This window comes from Nicotiana tabacum, chromosome 3 (genome assembly GCF_000715075.1).
Source record: "Nicotiana tabacum cultivar K326 chromosome 3, ASM71507v2, whole genome shotgun sequence".
NCBI lineage: Eukaryota > Viridiplantae > Streptophyta > Magnoliopsida > Solanales > Solanaceae > Nicotiana > Nicotiana tabacum.
This window is the reverse complement of record NC_134082.1, coordinates 5,183,071-5,208,129: the sequence shown is the minus strand read 5'-3', so window position 1 is coordinate 5,208,129 and position 25,059 is coordinate 5,183,071. Positions and strand designations below refer to the sequence as shown.

Sequence of the window (25,059 nt, the reverse complement as noted above, 5' to 3'; positions counted from 1 at the left end):
CGACAATGTGTTCCCTTGTCCGATGTCGAGCCTAGGCTCTGATACCAATTGTTATGTGGCTCCTTCCTGAGATTCCTTGGAAGGCGAGGTAAGGCTAAGCAACCGATGTCAGTGCAGTTACTATTCGCCAACTGAGGTCTCTTCCGTACGCTAGACGAGATTGTTAGTGTCGTATGAGAAAACCAATGTCAATAGCAATTGAGAAAACAAAATTGAGAATGAAAGCTTAATTGTATTAATGAAAGCTATTACATAAGGGGTACGCGGTGTCGAAGGGGAGGGACACCAGTATAGAGAAATGTTTGTTTGCCTGATTGTTTGATCTCCCCTAATAATGCTTAAAAAATAAACCAAAGTTTTGTGAAACCGTTTATTTGATCTATTTTACCAATCTCTTGGTCATTGCAATATAAACTACGCAGGTGTTTGGACATAAAAATTAGTATATTTTTTTTAAAAAAAAATAGTATTTGGAGTTGAGGTGAAAAATGGTATTGTAATTTGAAATTATATTTGGACATGCATTTCACTTGAAAAATATTGCAGTTTTGTGAGTGGGGCAAAAAAAATCCCGAAAAATTGAAAAAGTGTTTAAAACCACTTTTTGGTTTTTCAAAAACTCATTTTCAAAAAATCTCCAAAAACTTATAAAATTTCATGGACAAACACATTTTTTTAAATCGAAAAAAGAAAGAAAAAAAATATATGGACAAAAGGGTCATAAAATTCACTTCACTGAATTATGTGCCTAATAATGTAATTGCAAATCTTTGCATGTAATTATTGTTCAATAAACACCAATATTATTCTTGTCTATAACAATAACACTTACATCTTTGAAGAAAACAATGAAAAACTAGGATTTGAATGTCATGTTCTGCATGTTGCACTCTGATTTTGAAACTAAATGCAAAAAGAATATAAGTTACAAATTAAAAAAGCTGATTATTACATATAAATCTTGTATCAAACAAGTTAATCAATGGGTGAAAAACAGGACTTTGTCCAAAATATACAACCTATTTCTCTCAACATATTTCCATTCTGTAAATAGTTATTCCAGAACTAATAGTAGTCACTAACCTACTGCCAAAACTTGTGTCAACTCATGCTAATGAGCAGATTCAAGGAGCTCACGCAACTTTTTTCTGCTTCTCAGAAACTTGCATGTTGCTGAGGCAAGCGATTCAAAAAGCTCCCTTATTTTTTATCATTAGTTGTCTTCGGACGTTTCTGACTCGTCTCCTGTTGAAAGACAAATATTCAACAGATAACAAATGTGTTTCACATTTGGTGTTATACAGAGGAAAAAGATACTGAAAGTCGAGTTGCCAAACTAAAATTAAGTGGTTAAAGACGGGACGTATAGTACAATGCGGGCCTCAGAGGGGAGGTGACTAATACAGATCGTCGGGTGTCAAGCACAAGATAGCATGCATCTAGTGGCGAGGCCAAGGGATTCAAAAAATGCAAGAATGTCACACCTAGTATTCAAACTTGCGATCTAAAGCAATTTTTGAACAGTCTTTCTCGTTACACTAAAAGCTTCCCTTGTCTAAATGGAGTTCACCAATCTATAAAACAACAACTACCAGTGGCGGAGCCACATGTATTCAAGGCCTTCGCTGGAAAATTACACGGTGCAAAAAGATGAATTAATTCCTCTTTATGTATATATATATATATATATATTATATTGACTCCCTCTTCTTCTGGAGTTTACTTCTTACATATTTTGACCTCCCTTAGTGAAAAATCCTAGGTCCACAACTGACAACTACATCTTAGTCCCAAACAAGTTGGGATCGGCTATATTAATCCTCATTGACCATGTTTCTCCATTTAAATTATCCAGCACCATCCTTGCAATTAAACTAAAAGTAATAATTATAGAAGTTACTGCCTATTGTGCACAACATAATTTTTTGACGAAAGGGATTTAATTGAACCCCCTTTGGACCACGTAATTGCGCCCTTGCACGTAACCTATTTTAATTGTGTAATGTTACTGTGCACAATATCTAACTCGCAAGAATCGTGAAGTGACAACGTCAAGGCATATTACAGTTGCAGCAGTTGTAACATGGATCATAGGACTCATTAGACAGACAACTTTCTTTATATATTCCAGAGCATAAAATCTGACGTAGGAGAAGAGAAAGAACTCCAAAAAGAATCAAGTAATAACATTGCTTTCATAATAAGCAGATGAGATAGATAAGTATTACCAAACAGTGATTTGATTGTCGGCTTCTTAGGCTTGGTATTTGTCTTCTTCAGTTCAACTGTTAAAACAAAAAAGAGACATCAAAGGCAATGAGTTCAGAGATCAATGACCGTAAATGTCAGTCAAAGCTTATTAAGGGGTTATCTGCTAAAAACTACGGTAGAGTTGTTTATGAATGTCTTCGCGGTGGACTTGATTTTACCAAAGATGATGAGAACGTGAACTCACAACCATTTATGTGTTAGAGAGATCGTTTCTTATTTTGTGCTGAAGCAATTTATAAAGCACAGGATGAAACAGGTGAAATCAAAGGGCATTATGAATGCTACTGCAGATACATGCGAAGAAATGATCAAAAGAGCTGTATTTGCTAGATAATTGGGCATTCCGATCGTAATGCATGACTATTTAACGGGGAGGATTCACCACAAGACTAGCTTGGCTCATTATTGCCGAGATAATGGCCTACTTCTTCACATCCACCGTACAATGCATGCAGTTATTGATAGACAGAAGAATCGTGGATAAAGGGATATATAAACATGTCAACATCTAGAGATTAACGTACACAACACCCGAAAAAGAAATAAAAGAAGACAGAAGTAAGGCAACCAATTGTGTCCTTTCTGCTCGTGATGTCCGAGACTTTTGAGGAATCTCAGATATATCCATTTATTGCAAAGATATGGCGTCATTGAATGAAGGACAACCGCTATGGACATATTTATGTTCAAACAACTAGCATCATTTTGAAACAAAGTACACTAAATCCCTCAATGTTTTAGTACTCAAAGACTTCAGCTTTAATCTACGTACTTTAGGCTTGGCTGGAAGGTACTGGCAAAAGAAAGAATAAAAGCAGAAAATAGCTACAAGAGGAAATTAATAAATGAGGTTGGACTATTCAAATATTGGGACATTAAGATTGATATTTTTCCGCTTTTGTAATAGTATTATGACCGATTGAAAATGCGTATAGAGAGGGACAGATAGAGGAAGTACCCATTCCAGGAACTTGATAATCATTCACGACTTTGAAATTTTTGTACGTGTATCCGACAAAGTTGATGTCCTTAGACGAGAGCATCTGCATGCAGGGTAAGAATAGGATAGATAGGTCATACAAGAAACTGCAGAAACCCAAATTATACAAAGTATGAAACGAACAACAATAGGAAAAAACAAAGACTTAGAACGCAAAAGAAAACTGATCAAATATAAGAACAAGAACAAGTTCCAAATGCATAATGTGAACAACTCATTCTGAAACTTCAGTAAGCAGTTATGTATGTATGCATGGTTATGACAAACACTTTTTTAAAACAATGTCATGTTCATCACTGTGCCCGATGTAATATGTTGTGTACATGTCCAAAAATTACCAAATTTGCTACTAGGTAAGTGAATGAAAAATCAAACTACAAGCCCATACGATTATGAGAGTGAATACCTTTCTCCACGGACCAGATCTCGATCCACTCTGAGAATGAGATTCAGACTGCAGAGCCAACGAAAAGATTTCAAAAGCCAGTAAAATATTTAAAAATAATAATTTAAGAGAAAAGGGATATTCCAACCAACAAAGGTTGTGGTGGAGTGGTAGGTACTCCTTCATCCTTAACCAGATGTCTCGGGTTCGAGGCCCGAGTATGGGATCGCTTTTGTTTGGGAGCGTTTTACCGCCAATGTGCGACTTGAATCTGGATTTAGCCTGGCCTTAATGCGAGTATCGAACACCGGGCGGGAAACCAAATAAAAAACAAGGGAATTCCATCGGGGCTTTGGTCTATTGGTAAGAGTGCAGCGTGTGATGTGCAGGTTAGGCGCAGTAACGGGTTTGAAATTTGCCACAGACAAAATCCTACTATTTAAGTGGAGAAGGGTAGAGGCCCATCATCCACTGAGTTCCGAATGGTGCGCTACAGGCCACCGCGGATTTCCCGATTATAAAAAAAAAAGGGGACAGGGATGGAGATACCTCCTCAAACTTCTCAAAATTTTGGGTGTCCAACTCATCATTGACTTCAGGAATGAAGGCAGCTTCCATTTGATAGATTCTATCCCAATCTATCCCTTTAAACCACGAGTGGACCTGAGATGAAAAGAAAATAGAGGGGAAAAAAAAAAGAAATCACCGGGTTACGGTTGCAGTTAAGCCCTAGAACTGATACAGGAACATATCATAGGACACACCATACAACACCTTTATTTCATCTGCGCCGTTGGAACCAAGTCTCTCAGTGACATTACAAAGAAGTTTGCTTATAATATCTTTTGCTTCTGGAGATAGCTTTGCTTCTTCAGGAAACTTTAAATGATTTTTCCAGTTTACTATCTGCATGTACAAAAGGTAAATGCCTGAGATGATAAAATTCTGTGGGAGCTTTCATTTAGTATTTTGTGAAAGGAGAAACTGTTTGAAGAATCAGTAGAATTTATTAGGGCATCCAGAAAGCCGAAAAGGAAGGGAAAAAAAGGAAGGAATGTATACAGGTAGTCATAATTGATCACCTTCCTACAAGTTGACATGGGATCATCAGAATAGAAAGGCGGATAACCGACAAGCATTTCATACATAATAGCACCGAGCGACCACCTGCAGAATAAAACCAAATTTACACCAAATTGATGAGGAAAGGAGAAACATATAAAGCGTATCAACTAGAATCCACCCTCCCTTCAGAGGTGGAGTCATGATTTGAAGTTTATGGGTTCGAGATTCTAGTCCTTTTAAGTTATTAGGTTCTAAATTACTAATTTATACATATTCAGTAAATTTTTTAAGACAAATACAGAGTTAAGAACAAAACTACTGGGTTCGCCGAACCCCTATGTTGTATCCTAGCTCCGCCCCTGCCTCCCTTGAAATGAAAACGTAAAGGAAATAGAAAATGAAAAAAAGACGAGATGGAAGAATAGGGGTGGGGCAGAGCAGGGCAAGAACCACTTGAAATTGCACAATGGAGTTACTCCTTTAAAAGACATACGATCAATGTTTCCCCAAATTTACGAAAACCAAAAAATGTGCATTCAAACGCCTCATTATGTAATACAGAAGTGTACTAACCAGTCACATTCCATTCCATAACCTTTCTTCAGCAGGACTTCAGGAGCAATATAGTCTGGTGTACCCACTGTGGAGTACGCCTGGATTTCCCAAACACGGACAATCAAATAAACAAGGAGAAAACTTCAATAAACACTCATAAAAATCACATATAGAATGTTGCTTCTAAGGTCAACAATTAAATAGTACATGATACTCCCTCCGTCCCAATTTATATGACGGTGTTTGACTGGGCATGGAGTTTAAGAAAGAAAGGAAGACTTTTGAAGCTTGTGGTCTAAAATGAGTCATAGATATTTGTATGGCTATAAATCATCTCATTAAAGATAAAATGGGCATTTAAAAGTTAAATTGTTACTAAATATAGAAAGGTATCATTCTTTTTGGGACCGACTAAAAAGGAAAAAGTGTCACATAAATTGGGACGGAGGGAGTAGTAATGATTGTTTCATCTTCATTATCAACCAGGGAACGACTTAATGAAGTAGAGTCCCCTAAATATTATAAGAAGTGGGAAAAGAAGTACGATGAATGGGAATACCCACATGGTAAAGAAACTTACAAGCATCCTCCTATTTTTTTGCCAGTGTTCTAGCTGCTCTTGCTGAGTGCGTTTAGGAGCGGGAGGGCTATCACTCCTGGAACCTCCGTTGGCACTATCGCCGGCTGAGAAATCCTTCTCTTCCAGGGTACTACAGTCTAATGGCTTACATAATCCAAAATCTGATAGTTTTAAATGACCATATCTATCGAGTAGCAGGTTATCAGGCTTAATGTCTCTGCAACAAATAAAAGGTGGCTGCACAAAGTTAGAGTGTTTAATTGTGTTATCAAAGACGAAAAGCGCAAAAAAACTTTATGGTCCATTGGGGATTTAAGCGCAAAGCACAAATAAATGTGGGCTTTAATGAAGAAAGGTGCAAATGGAGAAAAAGAACATATATGTCCAAGACTAATAATTTTGAGCATGAATCAAAGAAATTGAAGGGAAAAAAATACGATAAAGCGAAATATCAATTGTTTAATGTCGTATCTTCATGATTACGCTAACTGGCAAGGAAAAGTACGCCTTAGAGCCTTGATGACGACGCTGAAGCGCCCATTAAGCGAGGCAAAGCGCTCAACATGTTTTGTGCCTCGCTTCAGGGCTTAAGCGCACTTTAAGCGCGCCTTTGACAACATTATGTTTAAAGAAGTCCAGAGCCAATATAAAAAAAGATCATAACAAACTACATCGCTGTATCAAATCAAGTCACAACCTATGTATGTAGTTATGTTTATGGATAGATTCAATTGCCAAAACAGTCTCTGCAACATAAAATCTAGCTTCATCTTCGGTTAATATATCCTTCCTCATGAGAAGTGTCATCATATCTCCACCAGGTAGATATTCCATAACAAGATACAGATAGTCGTCATCTTGGAAAGAATAATACAGTTTGACGATGCAATCACTGTCAACCTCCGCAAGAAGATTTCTTTCAGCTTTCACATGCTCAACCTAAAATACGAAAAGCTAAGGACCAGTAAAAATATAGTTGTCGAATCAATTGTAGCATTTTGATGACCATAATCATATGTACCTGTCCTCTACGAAGCATTTCTGATTTCTTAAGCTTCTTCATTGCATATACCTGACCAGTAGTTTTCTCCCTACAAATTCTGACCTGTAATAACGGAGAAACCAATCATGCGATTGGCTTTTTTTCGACAAAGAACTAGCTTTAAGTACCATTAAAAATTATGAAATTAACAGCATAATTAACCTATGAATATTAATACCGCAAACCACAAATATACCTCGAGCGATAGAGATAACTGCAGGAAAATAGTACCATAAACCACAAATATAGATTACATTGTCATAAAATATCAGTTACAAACTAATTTCTGGATACTGATGCCGTAAAATATTCACACGATTCACCACTGAGGAGCAATAAAATGCAATTCATCATCTATATTTTCTCACAGCATTGATAAATAAGGAACCATAAATTATACTATTTACATAAGAAATTTTAACTTCCAAATACAGAGTAAAGGCAAAAAGAAAGGCTGTGGAGAACAGAACAGAATAAATGAAGAGGAACATAGTTGTTTTTGATAGAAACATTACCTCTCCAAAAGCACCCTTTCCAATCATCGTTAATAACTCAAAATCATCAGCTCCCATTTTATGCCTTTGGAGTCGCATGTATTCAGTTTCCTTCTTTTCTAAAAATTTCAGTAGGTTATTTTGATCTTCCTCAGAGACATCGGCATCTGCCAACTTCTTTTCTAGTAAAATTCGCCTGCAAGATAATAAAAGAGAAAAAGGAAATGGATAGAATTTAAAGCATTATAGATGCCAGAAAAGTTCAGAAATATCAAGTTATTATTCTTAAACAAAACAGTAAAATAAGAAAGAGCGAAAAGGAAATGGGATGACTATCGTGTAATAACAACTTTTAAAACAACGAGATCAGGTTAATATGGAACTACGTTTTTTCCATATGTTGTTTTTATTGGTCTCACACAACTCCGTATAGAGACGAGAAATTATGCTCAATACTTTACTAGCATTGTTAAATAATTAGCATCACAAAGCTAAAAAAGAAGGGTGAAATCGAAGCAAAAAATGATTTTACGGGGATGTCGAAGGTACGGCTGAAGCACCCCCACCAGGTAGAATAGTTGTGATATCCCCATCAAGATCTAACTCTAAGAGGATACTATTCATTTCTTCTTTACACTGCTACTCGCTTTGGAGCCAATAGAAAGTATTCCAGCCTCTCACCAACCACCAGATCCAACTTACTTACTTCGTCAATCATAAGCAGGTTTTACAAAAAGAAAAGAATTGCATAATGCCCGTTTGGAGGGTCTGGGCATACAAGATTGGCCAAATGTTGTTTTACATGTTCTCCTTTTCTCTTTAATCAGCTCAAATTCTCACAAGATTAAGCAAGTATAGAAGGTATTACTGCTACTGAAATCATAATTCAGTAGTAGCGGAGCCAGGATTTTTACTAAGGGGTATCAGAATTTAAAGAAGCAAACACACGAAGAAGTAAAGGGGATTCAACACATAGTATATATACATTAAAAGAAATAACATATTGAAACAATGTACTTTTCCGCCGAAAGGGTGTCAACTGACACCCCTTGGAGCCATGCGGCTCCGCCATTGATTTCAGCATACTGATTGAACTCCATCTATGGAGGAACATGTCTCTAATGAAACCAAGGAACAAAGTAATGTTGCACGAAGAAAGTCACAAGGAAATAACGAAACTAGCATCTATGTCGTACCGCTCCCTTCTCTCCTGCCTCTACTGGGCATACAAAATGGGCCAAATGTCGTTTTAAATGTTCTCCTTTGAATTTTTAATCAGCTCAAATGCGATTAAGCAAGTATGGAAAGCATTAGTACTACTACTGAAATCATAGTTCAGCATACCGATTGAACCTCTTCGTCTATGGAGGAACTAAGTCTAGTAACAAGGAAATAAAGAAATTAGCATGTACGTCGTACCGCTCCCTTCTCTCCTGCAAATTTTTCATCTGCTCTCTGTAATGTTTCTCAATGTATTGCTTTGCTGCAGCGACTCTCTGCTTTGTTATATTGGAAGCCTCTTCAGCTGACGCCGGCTTGTCATCTTCTCTTCCACTTGCCATTGAATCCTTCTTTGTTGACGCCAATTTTTGGAACCAACCTCTTGCTGAATCCATTCACATATCCTCAGCACATGAAGCAAAGCATAAAGAATCCTCAAACCACACACTCATTGTAGTCCGACTTATACTCATACCCAAAGGTTGAAACCTATTAACAAAACATAAAGGCATCAATTAAATGCAGAACATATCAAAGCCATCTGCTTTAGACAATACCACTAGTTAAATCCAAGTTTTGTTTCGTTTTCCACTGAAATCAAGATTTCATTTTGAACCAACATAATTACCAGAAACACATATAGGACTCACTCCAACGCAGAAAATACCAAAGTCATCTCCTTTTAACAATGACAGTAGTTAAATCCAAGTTTTGTTTGGTTTTCCACCAAAATCAAGATTTCAATTTTAAACCATCATAATTACCAAAAACACATATAGGAATCACTTCAATGCAAAACAAATAAAGTAATCTGTTTTTGACATTAATACTAGTTAAATCCAAGTTTTGTTTCGTTTTCCACTGAAATCAAGATTTCATTTTGAACCAACATAATTACCAAAATCATATATAGGAATCACTTCAATGCAGAAAATACCAAACTCATCTCCTTTTAACAATTACAGTAGTTAAATCCAACGCTAAAGTTGTCTCCGTGTGACCTATAGGTCACGGGTTCGAGCCATGGAAGCAGTCTCTAATATTTGCATTAGGTTAGGCTGTCTACATCACACCCTTGAGATGCGGCCCTTCTCCGGACAATATGCAAACGCGGGATGCCTTGTGCACCGGGCTTCCCTTTTAGTAGTTAAATCCAACTTTTCTTTGGTTTTCCGCCAAAATTAAGATTTCATTTTGAACCATCACAATTACCAAAAACACACATAGGAATCAATTCAATGCAGAACATATCAAAGTCATTTGTTGCTACTGTTAAAAAATGGATCTTGGGTCTAACTCAACCCCAAAATTTAGCTTGCTCAAAACCATACAAGGAGACAACTCATTTCATCAACCAATGTGGTAAAATCTAACAGCTCCTTTTATTTGGTTTTCCACCAAAATCATGATATTACCAAAAATAGAATAATGAGCAATAATAAGGGCCCATTTGGCCATAAAAAAATCACTTTTTCAGAATCAGTGTTTAGCCATGAAAATTCAGATTTACTTGAAGTTGAATTTCGGATTTTTTCGGAAATTTGACAAACTCCAAAAAACCGTTTTTCAAATTTTTCACTTCAAATCACTCATAAAATTTCAAATGCAGTTCCAAATTGTATTCATGTCCAAACACTAATTTTCAAATACCATTTTCACTTCTTTTTTTTACTTTTTTCCCCAGAATTTCACAATTCTTATGTCCAAACGCCCACTAAGTCTTTTCTCATAAAGATGTATAAAATATGATTATTAAAGTAGCAGATCCAATCCAATCATGAGTACTGATGCAATTTTCACAAAGATCAAAACTTTATTTCAAATTAAAACAAACCCAACAAGGAAATAAAGAATCTTGAAAAACTCACATTCATTTATGATGATTTCTTGAAACTATGAGCACATGCAAATTTGGCAAACTCCCATATTAACATTTATTTCACACATCAAAACAAATGAAGAATTCATGTAAGATAAATTGCATAATAAACTTGCCCACATGATTTTAATAAAATCAAATTCAAAGAATATGAAAAAAAAAACACCCAAAAAATAATAATACAGACCCACTTACTGAAAAATCTTGGTGAAGGAGAAGATGAGATTAACAGTAATCAGATTGCGTAAAAAGGGTGTACAATTATATATATATAATGAATATGGACAAATAGTGAGAGAGATATGAAGGTGAATAAAATCTTTGTGTTATGTAAACATTTTTTTTAATTTTTTTTTTTGTTTTGTTTTTATGTTTTTTACGTGGAAGTTAAAAATGGGAAAGAAGAAGAAGAGACAGTTAAGCGGCAGTTTCGCTGGTTAGAATTGACTATTGGATCAGCTTCCTCAGCTTCCCTTTTTATTGTTTTTTTTAACCAACTATTATATTATTTTAATTTAATATAGTAGTAAGTTATTTGCTTTATTAAATTACTAAATTTAGTTTATTACATATAGTTACATGTGATTACAGGGTTTGTTTATTTAATAGTATAAAACAACTTTATATTATCAGTGTATTCAAGTTAAACTTGTTTTACAACTTACACGTATTCCAATTAATTTGTGAATAATGATAATTAAATTCACGAGCGTAGAACTGAGTCATTTCCCCAATAATTAAGCACAAAATGAAGAATCTTTTGGTAGATTTTGGCAAACTAAAAATCTTATGAGAAAATATTCTACCACTGTCAAAATTTTGTAAATTATTGCATACGTTAGATAACAATCTAATATTTTGGGAGCAAACTGATAATTATATGAGTAAATATTTTAGGAATAGTAATTAATAATTTTCCAAAGATTATTTGTACGGTTTTTCAAAATATAGACAAAATCTAAACAATAGTCTAAAAAGGGGACATTTATATAAATCAATCAAATCCGAATTTGTCAAGTAAATAAAATTTAATATCAGATAATTAAAAAAATATGTTCCACGTTTTGTCGTTCCATCTTGACCAACTTATTGTCTCATGGATGTGAACATGGGAGCAACAAATCATGTGTAAGTTGACAGGTAATATTTTATCCATTTGCTTTTAATACCTTAAACAATTACAGATGTTTTTCATGTTGTCTTCTTTGAACAATGCCCAGTTGTCTATATTTTAATATTTAAACTTAGTACATGTTTGGACATAAGAATTATAGTATAAAATTTCAAAAGAAAAAGTAAAAAAAAAATCAAGTTAAAATGGTATTTAAAAATAGAAAATTAGAGGTGTGTTTGGACATGAATATAATTTTTGGTTGTTTTTGAAGTTTTGTGAGTGATCTGAGCGAAAATTTTGAAAAACAGCTTTTTGGAGTTCTTCAAATTTTCGAAAAATTCCAAAATTCATTTTCAAGTGAAAATTAAAAAATTTATGACCAAACACTGATTTCGAAAAAAAAAGCGAAAAAATTCTTATATCTAAAGGAGCTCTTATTAATTTAAAAATTTTATATGTCCAAGATCAATCTTGATATGATTTCAGAGGTTTATTTAGACCATGCGCAAAAGAATAGGCATACGGTAAATAACCTATTCACAATCAATATTTATATCAGATTAAGCAATTTAGCTTTAACAGTTAAAAACTAAAATGGAAAAATATTTTTAACTATGGTTAAGTTAAAAGCCCTTAAATTCTATCAGTGTATAAAAGGCAAATGTCTTATATTTATTGATTTGGTATAAAATTGGGGCGTGATTAAATTAAATTCGTATCCGCTATCAGGAAGTCCTATATTGGGGGTAAAGCAAAGACAACTTTATAGCATGACTCGAACTTAAAACATCTAGTTAAGAATGAAAGAGTATTTACCAATCAATTCACAACGTTTGTTGGTCAAACTAACTCAATATATGATCAATTATCCTACTCAATTGCCTCATAATAGCCCATACAAGACTAGTGGTAATCATGGTTCATGGACATGATCGGAAATCATACAGAGGATTCAACCAACCTTAATTAGATTAGTTGATAATTAGAACAAAAAAAATCAAAAAACGCCAAAATTGTTCGTCATAAATTGATTAGTTTTACGTTAGTTGTCAACCTAACAAAATAACACTTTATACATACTTGAGAGTTGAAACCAATAATGTGAGCAAACTCATGCAGTCAGAATGTTGCTCCAAACTTAACATTTTTTAATAATTGATTTGGCTCGTGAAATCTATTTTTAAGTACTAGTAAATAGGGGTGTACAAAAGAAACCGACAAACCGCACTAACCCGATAATCCGAGTCAAACCGAGAAAAAAATCCGACTATGGTTTGGTTTGGTGTTGGAAAAAAAAACCCGACCATAATTGATTTGGTTTGGTTTTAACTAAAGAAAGTCAAACCGAACCAAACAAACCCGACATTACATATATAGAAATTTTAGATATATTTAATATATAAATATACTTATTGTGATGTAATTTATAAATATTTCTTAAAAAATTTCATAATTTTATCTTTTAAGATATTATTTCAAGATTGGACTTAGAACTTTTGAATGTTCCAATAAATTTTTATAACCATTAATATTAGTAAATTAAATAATGCTGACAAAAGCCCAAACCAAAATCAAATCAATACTAATGCTAACAAAAGACATTCAATTCAATACTATGAACGAGAATGTATTGAATATCTACTTTTTGTTTTGCAATAATTTAGATAAAAATGCATAACCTATTTTTATTTTTTCTTTAGCGTTTAGTCATATAATTAATACTCCCTTGTTAGTCTACTTATTTTAGCATGACTTAGTACTTTTAGATTATGTTTATTTTTATTATGACTTTTTAATTAGCAATATTTATATTACATAATTTTATTGTCTTTACTGTTGATATTTTAAGATAATGCCATGACACGTCTCATATTTTGTATTATTTTCTTGGAAAATACTTTATATAGTTGTATCTTACTATGATTAAAGAAATATTTTGAGCACAATTTATATGTTTTCTCTATGAAGATTTTACCGGGAAAAAAAACCCCGAGAAAATCCGAAATAACCCGAAAACCCGAGAAAATCTGAGAAAAACCGTGAGTGAAAAATCCGAGTTTTATTGGTTTGGTTTGGCCTTTAGATTTAATAATCCGACACAATTGATTTGGTTTGGTAATTGTAAAATCCGAACCAACCCGATCTATGTACACCTCTACCAGTAAACATAGGGTTTTATAACAACACTTGAAACATATCACATGACAACTTGACCTTAAGGAATCATGAGGTTCATTTTACCGTTCATAACCGATGTGAATTTTTTTGGTTCTCCACCCAGCGCTCGATATTCGCATTGGGCTTTTGACTAATTCAAATTCATGTAATGAATTTTTATATTCCTATGTCACATAGAAAACCTTATTACCCTCAATGTTTAAGGTTTGACTTAATTATACTTAGTATACCAAATTACCAATTCTATACCATAGTGTATTTTAAGGGTACAATTAATGCAGCGTATATCCCTCCTTAATTTAAGGTACCGTATATCCCACCCCTCCCACGTTTCTCTCTCCAAAACCCCCACCCCCACCCACGTTTTCTTTCTCTCATAGAACAGGTGGTTATTGCTTACGTCGTCAAATCTCAGCAAAGCTGCCTGGGGAAGTCTTCAGAAAAATAATTCTCAGTTGATGATTCGTTCCTATGAGACAATTTTGTTTCTCTCTGAGAGACTAGAAGCATTCAAGATACGAACTGACATAGATACCAATGATATGTAATTAGTAAAAAGTTCCAAATTTGCACCTGAACTATCGACTATTGCTTACTTTTACCTTCCGTTACACTTTGCCAACAAGAATGCACTTGCTCTTAAGAACCACTTTGCCCTTTTTTTTATCAGCTGCCCTCCTTATGTGCATTTTTATCAGTCCTGCCACTATAAATGTGGCAGCGTATAGGTATTTTCGACATAATCTACAGTTAGGATACAAATAATTTACAATTTATCTACAAAATATCTACAAACTGGGTACATTGAATTTTAATATCTCAATTCTCATTCAATTGTAGCTTAATTGGTATTTTTGACATAATTGTGTTTTTTGCAGAAGATTTTGTAGAAGTTTTAGTCGTTTTGGATTTGTGAAAACAAAAAACAAAGCATCTACAATTAGAATACAAATAATCTACAATTTATCTATAAAATATCTACAAACTGGGTACATTGATTTTTTATATCCCAATTCCCATTCAATTGTAGCATAATTGGGATTTTTTATATAATTGCGTTTTTTCAGAAGATTTGTAGAAGTTTTTATTTGTGAAAACAGAAAATAAAACATCTACAATCAGAATACAAATAATCTACAATTTATCTACAATTTCTGCAATATGTCTTCTTCTTGTTCTTCGAGTTTCAATCTGAAATTCAGTCAAAACCAAGTCTAATCTTTACCAAAACCCCTCAAAATTGAGATATAAACTCCAAACCATATTCCCGATTATTTTCAACAATATCCAATCCAAACAAATAATGATTTTTGAAAACCCAAATTTGAATTCAAAGCTTTCAAGCTTTTTAATGGCTGTCAATGGTGGAATTGTTGCTCTCTTTTCATTTGCTTTGTATTACTAAAATTTGCGATTGAGAAATAAAGAGAGATGTAGAGAGAATGTCGACGAACTGAGCTTTTGCAGCACTGATTTCTAATTTGATTCGAATTTGTTGACGATTTTATCTTTTTTGATTTGTGGCTTAAGGGAAAATATCGAAGAACAGAGTTTTTGCAGAAAAGAGTCTATATAATTTGATTTTAAATTGAAGATATAGGTTTTGCGTTTCAAATTTGATCTGAAGATCGCTAAATCAATTAGAATAATTTGTTCCTGATTTGCAGCGCACCTAATTAGGAAGGAATCAACTCCTAATAATTAGTATTTAATGAATGGTATAATAATTGTAGAAAAACTGTGAACGTAACGGGTAAATATGAAACTATGCACATTTTTAGTAAATATGAAACTATGGAGGGATCCAATGCATCCCACAATCATTACAAAGGCGTATCAACCCATACTCCTCTTCCTAAACCATGTAAAATAATATTATATTTCTTCAAAATTACTTAAATATATGTGTGTGAACCCATGCTCAAAGACTATTATGGTGCAATTATTATTGGGTGCATCTCTACAAGAGAAATTGGCAGTTCAAATCCCACTCTGAACGATCTTGTTTTCGGCACGAAGTATATATGTGTGAAAATTACTAAAATTTCAAAAAGAATATAATTTTGAACCTATAATTTTAAAAAGTATAGTGGGTCATGATAAGAGACTAAAGTTAAACCGGTCAAATACAAATTCTAGATCCACCACTTCACAATAGTGCAACACATTCTCTTGAAATCCTGGATCAGCTTATGAATCATTAGTGTCATAAAACAAGTGATTCATTCCCTACATCACACCACCCGTGACTCCCCTATCAGAATAAAGATAACAAGAGCTCTGAAGCCTGAGTCGAATTCTCCTCAAATCAAATTAAATCCAACATTTGTGTACTTGACAGAAAACAAACTTGAGCACTTTAGTCACATCTATACGACTATGATTGCAAAAGATGACAGCTTACTTCAGCCAAAACACTTTGGACAATTTTGCAAAATAAAATATTTTCTTTATTAGATGTAGAACAAAAGTACAATTCAAACAGGTTAAGCAAGTTTAAAATTAAATACACTCCATCACAATTTATCTTCCAAGGAACTGAGGAAACACACATGAAATTTTGCTTTCATTCTCTTAATGTGGGAAGCCTTGGCTCAACAGTTAGAGTTGCCGCCGTAAGACCACGAGATCAGGGGTTCAAGCTGTGAAAATAACCTCTAGCAAAAATGCAAGGTAAGGTTTGTACAATAGACCAAATATGGTCCAACCCTTCCCTGAGCCTCGTGCAGGGCGGAAGCTTAGTGCACCGATCTGTCCTTTTAGTTTGGATATATAGTTTTCTATCCTAGTATAACAGCAAGCATATATCTTACTATCTCAGCCATATTAAACATACGCTTAAAATCTCAAAATGCTGCCCATCCAGCTGCTGTGGTTTTACTTGATCCAGATCCAGCGGCTGAAGGAAGGCTCCTCTGCGAACACAGATAAGTGAATTCTACAATTAAAATGTTGCTCATTTACAGATCAAAGAATTGCTCATGATGCAGTTGTAGCAAATAATTGAAGAATATGTATCCCATAAATCACCAAAGTTTAGATAAATCAAAAGAGTTGAGCTTAAAGAAAGAAGTGAGGATTCATATCACGGACCCCAACTTTGTTTGGGACTGAGGCGTAATTGTTGTTATTAGATAAATCAAAACTGACATATGCCAAAGCTATTGAATTCAAACCCATGTAAACCAATCATCAGCTAAGATGCATAGTTTCTCTTTCTTGAATAGATCAACATGATTTACACCTGCAGCTCAACAACTTCTCTCAGAAACTAGCACTGCAAACCAGTAACTGATCTTTTATTTCAAGCCTTCCATATCTAATGAGTTGTCTTCAATATTTGCAAAACAATTATCATCTAGATTAGAGTAGATAGTAATAATAAAACAAAGTAGACAAGCAATTCCAAAAGTCTCCCACATGTTTTGGCTGATCACGGTAAATATGAGCAATTATCCATTGGCCAAAGGGGCATTAACAAAGGATTTCTGGAGTGGACTTACGGTTTAGCAATATGCAGAGAGCTACATAAGTAGGAAGTGTTATAAAAGGCACGAAGTGAAATACCTGAAGTTGAGAGAGATTGGATAATGGATCAATGGATTGCCTTGAGCTTTCCTTTGGCCCCTTGAGTGCAATACGGGGAGAGCTAGAAGTCTTCTGCGAAATAGCCAGATCATTTGGCGGGGGTGGAAGAGGAGACCTGATCTTGTTAGCTCCACTAGGGGGTGGCGCAATGACAATGCTCTTGGACTGAACAGCGGCGGAAAGCATGCCAGTTCCACTAGATGGTTTGTTCTTCACATTTATCCGGATAGTTTCACCTTCCTAGGAACCAAACTACCCAGAGTTACTCATTTAGGTGAATAACTGAGTAACTGACTGCATTCGAGGACAACCCACTATGACACAAGAATAGAGTGAAATAATCACCAACTATAAATCACTTTTAAATGGTATAGAAACCATGATGTAGACAAGGCTCAATTAATGCAAGTCATACAGAAAATGGAGTAATTTGCATACAAAGAAAACCAACTCACTGGAACAAATTTCCAGTAGATATTCAAACGATGTCATATTTAACATGTACTTACGACAAGGCACTCAATATCCAATAAGCTGAATAAGATTGGTTAAGAATCCAATCAACCCGAGTGATTTGAAGCTCCCAGACTCTAACTCATAGCATACTTTTAATCTCTTATGAAGTAATTCAACAAGTGCGTATTGAAGCATATATCCAATTTAAAATGTAAACCACATATTTTTAACAGGAGGGCTAGTTCTTTTCAATCACCACCACCCTCTCCTCCAAGAAAACATTTCAAAAAAACAAGCAATCAACAACATATCAATCATAAATTAGATGGGATTAGCTATATGAATTTTCTGTATCTATTCCACTCTATTCAAGTTTAAAAAATGGAAAAAAAAAGGAACTTTTGCACTCATAGGATTCATATCCTCTTTTCCGTTTTGATGACTGTTTACTCAGAATCATATATTCCTTCAACTTCAACCTAAGCTGCATATATTTCATAATGTATCTAGTCAAAGTCACGCTGCAACCTTAACATTCAGTCAAATTTAGCTTAGTAAAAATAATCACAATTTAGTTTCTGCAGACGCACCATAACCAGATGCAAACTAAGGCCCTAACACTACTCAGTTAACTGCCAGGGAAACATGAAGTCGTTATCATGGACGGATCTACAAACTCAACCTCACAAGATGGATCCAGGATTTGAACTTTATGGTTTTGAGTTCAGCATTTTACCAAAACTCATTTGATTTACTGGGTTCCAGAATCAATTATTTGTACTCATTTAGTGAACTTTTTAACAAGCCAATTTGTTGGGTTCAGATGAATCCATAACTTACCCTCTACATCTGCCCATGACATTTAATATCCTAAAATAATAAAAAAATAATATCTGCAGGCTGCACTGCATGAATGGCTTAAGCTCCTATTAAGCACAATCAAAGAATTTAAGTCGTATACACCGAAGTATAATGAACTTTTTTACATCAATGTTACTTAACAGTTATAACAAGTTACAGATTAGCAACCAATGCTATTAAAATACAGTTACATGTAATAAGTGTCTGATTGTGCAAATATTTTTTACACTGTCCGTGCACAAAAGTAAACTCATAATTAAAACGTCTAATTCATCATTAAGCAAAATGCAGTACCTTTAATCGATGATTAACAGCAGGATGAATATCAATATGTCCATCACCACTAGCTTCATCATCACCATCATACTTCTCGCTCTCTCTCTTCACGTACTTCTCATGATCCGACAACGCCACATTGAAATCAAATGCCTCATTCCTTTCCCCAAACCCTAATCCTACGAACGCGTGCTTCCCCCTGCCGTCCTCGACCTTCAACACGAAGTACCTCGACGAATCGAGCACCGATTCCACCGAATTCTCCCTCTGTCCAGGCGGCACGAAACAAGCAGCGAACAGATCGCCAGAATTCGGATCCTCTAATCGGATCTCGCACCGGTCTTTACAGGACACGACCCGGAGCCGACCCGACCAGATCTTATCAGTTTGAAGCCACTCACCGCATTTGTACCCGCCGCTTGTTGGACGTGGAGGGATTTTGTATACATTTACTTCACGCACTACTAAGAGCGTGTGCTCCAACGATTCCTCTTCGTCTTCAAACGACATCGTTTTCGTGAACAATGTGGAATTCAAGCTTGAAGTGAAGAAGAAAGAGATTTGAAAATATATAGAAAAGAAAAGGTGGGAAATGGTGAAGAAAAGACGTGGATTCTAAGCGTGTTAAGGATGTTGAAATGTCAACTACAAAAGGTGGCAACACACTATTTGAAAATGTATATGTTTTGAAAAGGTAAAGTTGGCAAGAATAATAAGATAATCTTATCCTAAATAATCAACTTACCGAACTTTAACCATTAATCATAAATTTAACAAAATTAGTCAAGCATATATAAAATTAAAAATCTAAATAAATAAGGTTCTTTCTCTCTAAGAATCACATGCAAAGATCTACTTCTATATTTTAAGCGTGATTACAACATTAGATGCAAGAGATAAAGAAAAATTCCATATGAAATAGCAAACAAGGTGATAAAATACAAAAATTATCTATCCAATATTCCAAAAATCTAAGCAAAAGGGTCATTTTTCAATGGGTATGGTTGAAATTCATTGAAAACATATATATGAGCCAATATAAAAATTTTGAGAAATATTAGAGGCGAGTAAACTGATTTGGCATCAAAATTCGTAATTAAAATTGAGTTTAAAAAATTCTTACGCGACATATGTATCAAACATGTATCACCAATATATACACATTTGATATAAATATGATACACATTATTTTTTTTCTTCATATTTCATCTTTTACTTCGGATTTTCAATTCAAACCACCTCAAAACTCCACCAAAGCATCCCAAAATCGAGATTCAAACTTCTTAAAATGTATCCAATTTATTTAATAATACCCACTCAAAAAAAGTAAAAACCTGACCTTTTTTTGTTACAAATAGCTAATTGGCTAATATTTGTAACATTTCGCTAATATTAGTAATATTTAATGAATTGGCCAATTTTTGTAATAAACTACTTCTAAAAGGACATAGCTGGTAGTTTCCCGAATAATAAAGACCGATTTCTCGACATGAATCTAAATTAATTAAATTTGAAAACGATATCAAACAATAATAATAACTTATACATTAGTCCCAAACAAGTTGAATTCTCACATCTCCATTTAAACTCAACTCATATAATCGCCATACAACAACAACAACAACAACAACAACTACAACTCAGTAAAATCCCACAAATGGGGTATGGGGAGAGTAGAGTATACGCATACCTTACCCCTACCCCAAGGGGTAGAGAGGTTGTTTTTGATAGACCATCGGCTAAAGCAGATAAAAAAGACAATATATTAGTATCAGCAGCAGAAAGCATAGAAATAATAACAGAATCAAAAGTACCAGAAAATAGATGAAAAACAATAGTAGTAGCACGTAAGAAAGGCTCGGTACTATGAAAAGTAAATTCTGTATTCAACCAAGAAAAACCCCGCCACCTGGATTCGAATCCTAATACTATTATTAAATAATAATAATAATAATAATAATAAGGAATATACCAACGCAAGATCTTCTAAATCTTAACATCAAAACTAAAAGATAAGTCCATAGAGCGGTGGTTAGACCGGCCATATTGTATGGGGCTGAGTGTTGGCCAATTAAGAACTCACATATCCAAAAGATGAAATTAGCAAAAGTGATGACATTTGAGTTGAATATACGGGCACGCTAAGATTAATATGATTATGAATGAAGATATTCGGAAAAAGGTGGGTGTGCGCCCTCCCCCCCCCCCCCAAGGCTCAGATGGTTCGGGCACAGTCAGAGGAGAAGCCCAAATGTAACACCCCACACATTCAGATTAGGTATGAATGAGTTAAAGGAGTAGTAAGGTTATATTTTGTACATATGAAGTCCTATCGGGATGATTATGGGTGAAAATAGTTGTTTAAAAATCAAAATGGAAAGTGAGGTGCATAAGATTTGACAAAATCGACTAAGTTTGCAGAAGGTCCGTATTCCAGCAGGTTTTAGTGAAACTGTGTAAGGGATTTGGGAAAACTCAAAGCATGAAAGTTTTAGGCCTTTGAAATAGCTTTCCAACGATATATTGTGGATCCCAAATGGAGCTCTGTGCAAAATGTTATGCCCATTTTACAGAATGGCCTGCCGCATTTTTACCTTGACCGCTGTGGTGAGGCAGTGTCCCAACGATTTACCGTGGTCGGGACCGCGGTTGTGCCAACTGGCACACGATGGACGTCTTGGAAAGTCATTTTTTTAGCCTTATTTCGTCCCCCACAGCCCCAAAACATAAAAATTTGCCCTAGAAAGGAAAGCTCTCAAAATCCAACTCTTTAAGGGTCCCTCCACCACCCAAGGTAAGTTCTAATGGTGATTCTATGTTTATTTCAATTTTCCAATATCTTATTAACATGGGTAAACCCTCTATATCATTAGATATTCGATTGTGACATCGTTATTGAGAGAAGAAACCCTAGAACTCGTATGCAAGAGGATTGAACTTCAAAAAGGTAATATCTCCACCCTCTAATTTATTCTATCATTGAATTAATGATTATAGACTCTAGTTCATGAGATATGGTTGATGGGTTGATAGAAAAGCATGAACGATTATAGGTTTTGGGTGTTGATTATTGATTATTGGTTAAGGGTGTTGTTTACCTTATGGGTGATAAAAAATAATGTTGATTATAACCATTTGAGACTTTAGAATTTATCTAGGACCAAAAGAATGGGTTATTGGTTGTAGAAACACCATTAATAAGGACTATGAAGCTTTATGTCACCAAGTGTTTGAGAAAATGCCTAAGTGACCAAAACATGAGTATTATTGCTAATATGAAATCCCTTTGACTTGTATTGATATAGATTGAAGTTGAAAGGGTTGGCGAATATTGTATTACGCTCAAGAGTAGGAAGTTAAGGTATGTGAGGCTAACTCTCTATATTTGGGAATGTTAATGATTCTCCCTACACTACGTTTCTTTTACGACGTATCGATTGCCTCAGAAATATAGTTAAGCCCAGTTCCTTGAATAGTTGTAGAACTTCTATTCTCTACCTTCATAACTCGTTCATGACTTTCATTCTGAACGTTGTGAGCTCAGTTCGTATTCAATATAGACTTGGGTTTGATGTCTCTAAGTCTCAGTATAGCTTACTCAGCATATCATAAACAGTTGAAGTTTCAGTGTTCATAATCAGTTCAAGAATACATGTCTTATTCTAGTCCTATTTAGTATTACAGTATTATGTAACTCAGTATGATTCAGTATTCCAGTATTATGTACTCAGTGTGATCCAGTATTCCAGTATCATGTAACTCAGCGTGATTCAGTATTTCATTGTTATGCATTGCAGTATGATTCTCAATTCCTAATTTTAAATCCCTGAATGTCGAACACCTGTATTTGGGCCTGAGGCCGCAGTTAATGTTTTATGCATCTTTCGGCCTGAGGCCGCAGTTTATGCTTTTTGCATCTTTGGGCCAGAGGCCGAAGTTTATGCTTTATGCATTTTGGACCTGAGGTCGCAGTTATGTATACGTATACTTGGGCCCGAGACCGCAGTTGTGTGCGCACACACACACACACACACACACACACACACACACACATATATATATATATATTGGGTCTGAAGCCGCAGTTTAATATTCAGATAAACAAGTTGTTCATCATTCAGAAGAGGGAGTATTCATATTCTTACTTCATTTGTTCAATTCAGTTATCAGTTATTATTTTAGTTACCAGTTATCTGTTCAGTTATTAGTTATCAGTTATCATTTCAGTTTCAGTTTCAATAATTATCATTTTAGTTATCAATTATCAATTCTCAGTTATCAGCTTAGTTTCAATTTCAGCATTTATAATTCTTTCTTTCAGTTGCTTTACATACCAGTGCAATTCAAATGTATTAACGTACCTTTTGCCCGGGGCCTGCATCTCACGATGCATGTAATGATTTACAAGTTGATGATTTAGAGCGCTAGAATTCTCGTATCAGCTGTTTGGTGATCCGCAGTTCTTTCGGGGCATTATCATTACTTTATAGCCTTTCGGTATTTATAGATAGTTAGTGTTTTCAGTACTTCAATAGAGGCTTCATAGACTAGAGTAACAGTTAGACAGAGTTTCAAGTTTTTCATGTTAAGCTATATTTGCTACAAATACGTTTCATAAATTGTATTAGTAATTCCGTACTTTGATTTATATCATTCAGACTTTTAGTATATCAGCATGTCTTAGTTTATCTTCCGCATTTAGTATGTTATGATATCACATGTTGGTTTAGCCAGCCAGTTAGTTCGCTCAGTCACATGTAGCCAGACACCGAGTGCCGGTGTCACGTCCAGGCCTAGGTTCAGGGCATGACACCAAATGCCCCGGTAAGGAGGTGTGAGCGGTTGGCTTTGGTGGGTACGAGGAGAGGTAGAGGGCGCCCTAAGAAATATTGGGGAGAGGTGATCATGCAGGGCATGACGTGACTTTAGATTACCGAGGACATGGCCCTAGACAAAAAGTTGTAGATGTCGAGCATTAAGTTTATAGGTTAGGGGTAGATTCATATTTCTACGGTGCCCTAGAGTGAGGCTAATCTACTAATTATTGTTTTGCTTTTCATCTATTTTATGGTTCTTATGTTGCTATTACTTTTTCTATGTTTTTTATTGATGGTAATGATATATTACATCTTTTATTTTTGTAGTCTTTTCGTCTTTTTAAGCTGAGAGTCTATCGTAAATAACCTTTCTACTCCCTCGGGGTAGGGTTAAGGTCTGCGTACACATTACCTTCCGCAGATCCCACTAGAGAGATTTCATTGGGTTGTTATTATTGTTGTATACTAATAATAATTTTAAAAATTATCCACAAGAATAAAATATATTCTCAACTAATCTCTATATATATATACATATATATAAATCTGGGTCTAAGAGAGGCTGATGTGGCACCTCTCTTAGCCCAGCATTGGCATTTATCTTTATTGTCATTTTTTTTTCTTCTAAAAATAATGAAAAAGCGTTCCAATAAAGAAAATCAACCGTCACTGCAAAAGAAACGTCGTTTCCATGCAGAAGAAACGGCTGCTTCTTTTACTCCTCTTAAACGACTTTTCTCTTCCTCCTTTTCGCAAATCTCCTCTCCTTAAAGCGTCTTCTTCTTTCCCCTTGCTTCCTACAATCGCCCAAGGTAAAATACTTCGTTTGCTTTTTAATATTTTAAATTTTACCTTGAATTTCTGTTTCTCTTATTTCTACCATTGCTAGAGGTAAATCGTCTCTCTCTGATTTTGTGATTTGCATATCTCTTTCTTATTTTTTTAGATTTATTTGGTGTGTATTTTCTATGTCACTGTATCCAATTATCTGGGTTTTTGCTTGATAGATTTAGTTTCATCAACTCATGTAGATTAAAGTGAATAAACAAAAGTTGCTTATATATTCTTTTCGGGACAATGAAGTGATATTTTGTGTTTACTCTTTAGTCTTTACTGTTGCGGAAGCCAAATGTATATAGTATGAATGAGTCACAACTACTATACCAAAATTATGGCAGCCACCAAATAATAAATAAGACAATAAAACAACAATAAAAGGAACACCAGAATTTACGAGGTTCGGCCAATTTCGCCTACTTCCTCGGATACAACAATAT

At 34.7% G+C, this 25,059-nt stretch overlaps 2 protein-coding genes across 3 annotated transcripts; both read right to left on the bottom strand.

Moving 5' to 3' along the window:
* Positions 1 to 865: 865 nt before the first annotated feature.
* On the bottom strand, positions 866 to 10,822 carry LOC107773016 (uncharacterized). 2 transcript variants are annotated; one of them, XM_075249116.1, is made up of 14 exons: positions 10,688 to 10,822; positions 8,812 to 9,102; positions 7,414 to 7,588; positions 6,878 to 6,961; positions 6,554 to 6,795; positions 5,857 to 6,073; positions 5,295 to 5,374; positions 4,739 to 4,823; positions 4,431 to 4,562; positions 4,206 to 4,319; positions 3,678 to 3,725; positions 3,230 to 3,314; positions 2,229 to 2,285; positions 866 to 1,245 (listed from the first exon to the last, which is right to left on the bottom strand). In XM_075249116.1, the coding sequence occupies exons 2-14, from the start codon at positions 9,006 to 9,008 to the stop codon at positions 1,214 to 1,216; spliced, it is 1,548 nt and encodes a 515-aa protein (XP_075105217.1). In that variant the 5' UTR covers positions 9,009 to 9,102; positions 10,688 to 10,822; the 3' UTR covers positions 866 to 1,213. The 2 variants fall into 2 exon arrangements, with proteins under 2 accessions (XP_075105217.1, XP_075105218.1); XM_075249117.1 differs by having other exon boundaries at positions 10,680 to 10,816.
* A 5,389-nt stretch (positions 10,823 to 16,211) lies between these two features.
* On the bottom strand, positions 16,212 to 19,553 carry LOC107821821 (uncharacterized protein At1g03900-like). The gene is made up of 3 exons (XM_075249111.1): positions 18,984 to 19,553; positions 17,352 to 17,612; positions 16,212 to 16,699 (listed from the first exon to the last, which is right to left on the bottom strand). Exons 1-3 carry the CDS (start codon positions 19,473 to 19,475, stop codon positions 16,631 to 16,633), a joined length of 822 nt encoding a protein of 273 aa, XP_075105212.1. The 5' UTR covers positions 19,476 to 19,553; the 3' UTR covers positions 16,212 to 16,630.
* Positions 19,554 to 25,059: the final 5,506 nt, after the last annotated feature.

Bases quoted from the DNA above. Each gene is read 5' to 3' on its own strand.
- LOC107773016 (XM_075249116.1), bottom strand. From the start codon at position 9,008: ATGGATTCAGCAAGAGGTTGGTTCCAAAAATTGGCGTCAACAAAGAAG. The intron at 6,962-7,413 runs GTAATGTTTCTA...CCGTTATTACAG, and splicing joins GAAAGGGTGCTTTTGGAGAG to GTCAGAATTTGTAGGGAGAA. The intron at 3,726-4,205 runs GTATCTCCATCC...TTGGCTCTGCAG, and splicing joins ATTTTGAGAAGTTTGAGGAG to TCTGAATCTCATTCTCAGAG.
- LOC107821821 (XM_075249111.1), bottom strand. From the start codon at position 19,475: ATGTCGTTTGAAGACGAAGAGGAATCGTTGGAGCACACGCTCTTAGTA. The intron at 17,613-18,983 runs GTACTGCATTTT...TTTGGTTCCTAG, and splicing joins CTGTTAATCATCGATTAAAG to GAAGGTGAAACTATCCGGAT. The intron at 16,700-17,351 runs GTATTTCACTTC...CTGTGTTCGCAG, and splicing joins CCAATCTCTCTCAACTTCAG to AGGAGCCTTCCTTCAGCCGC.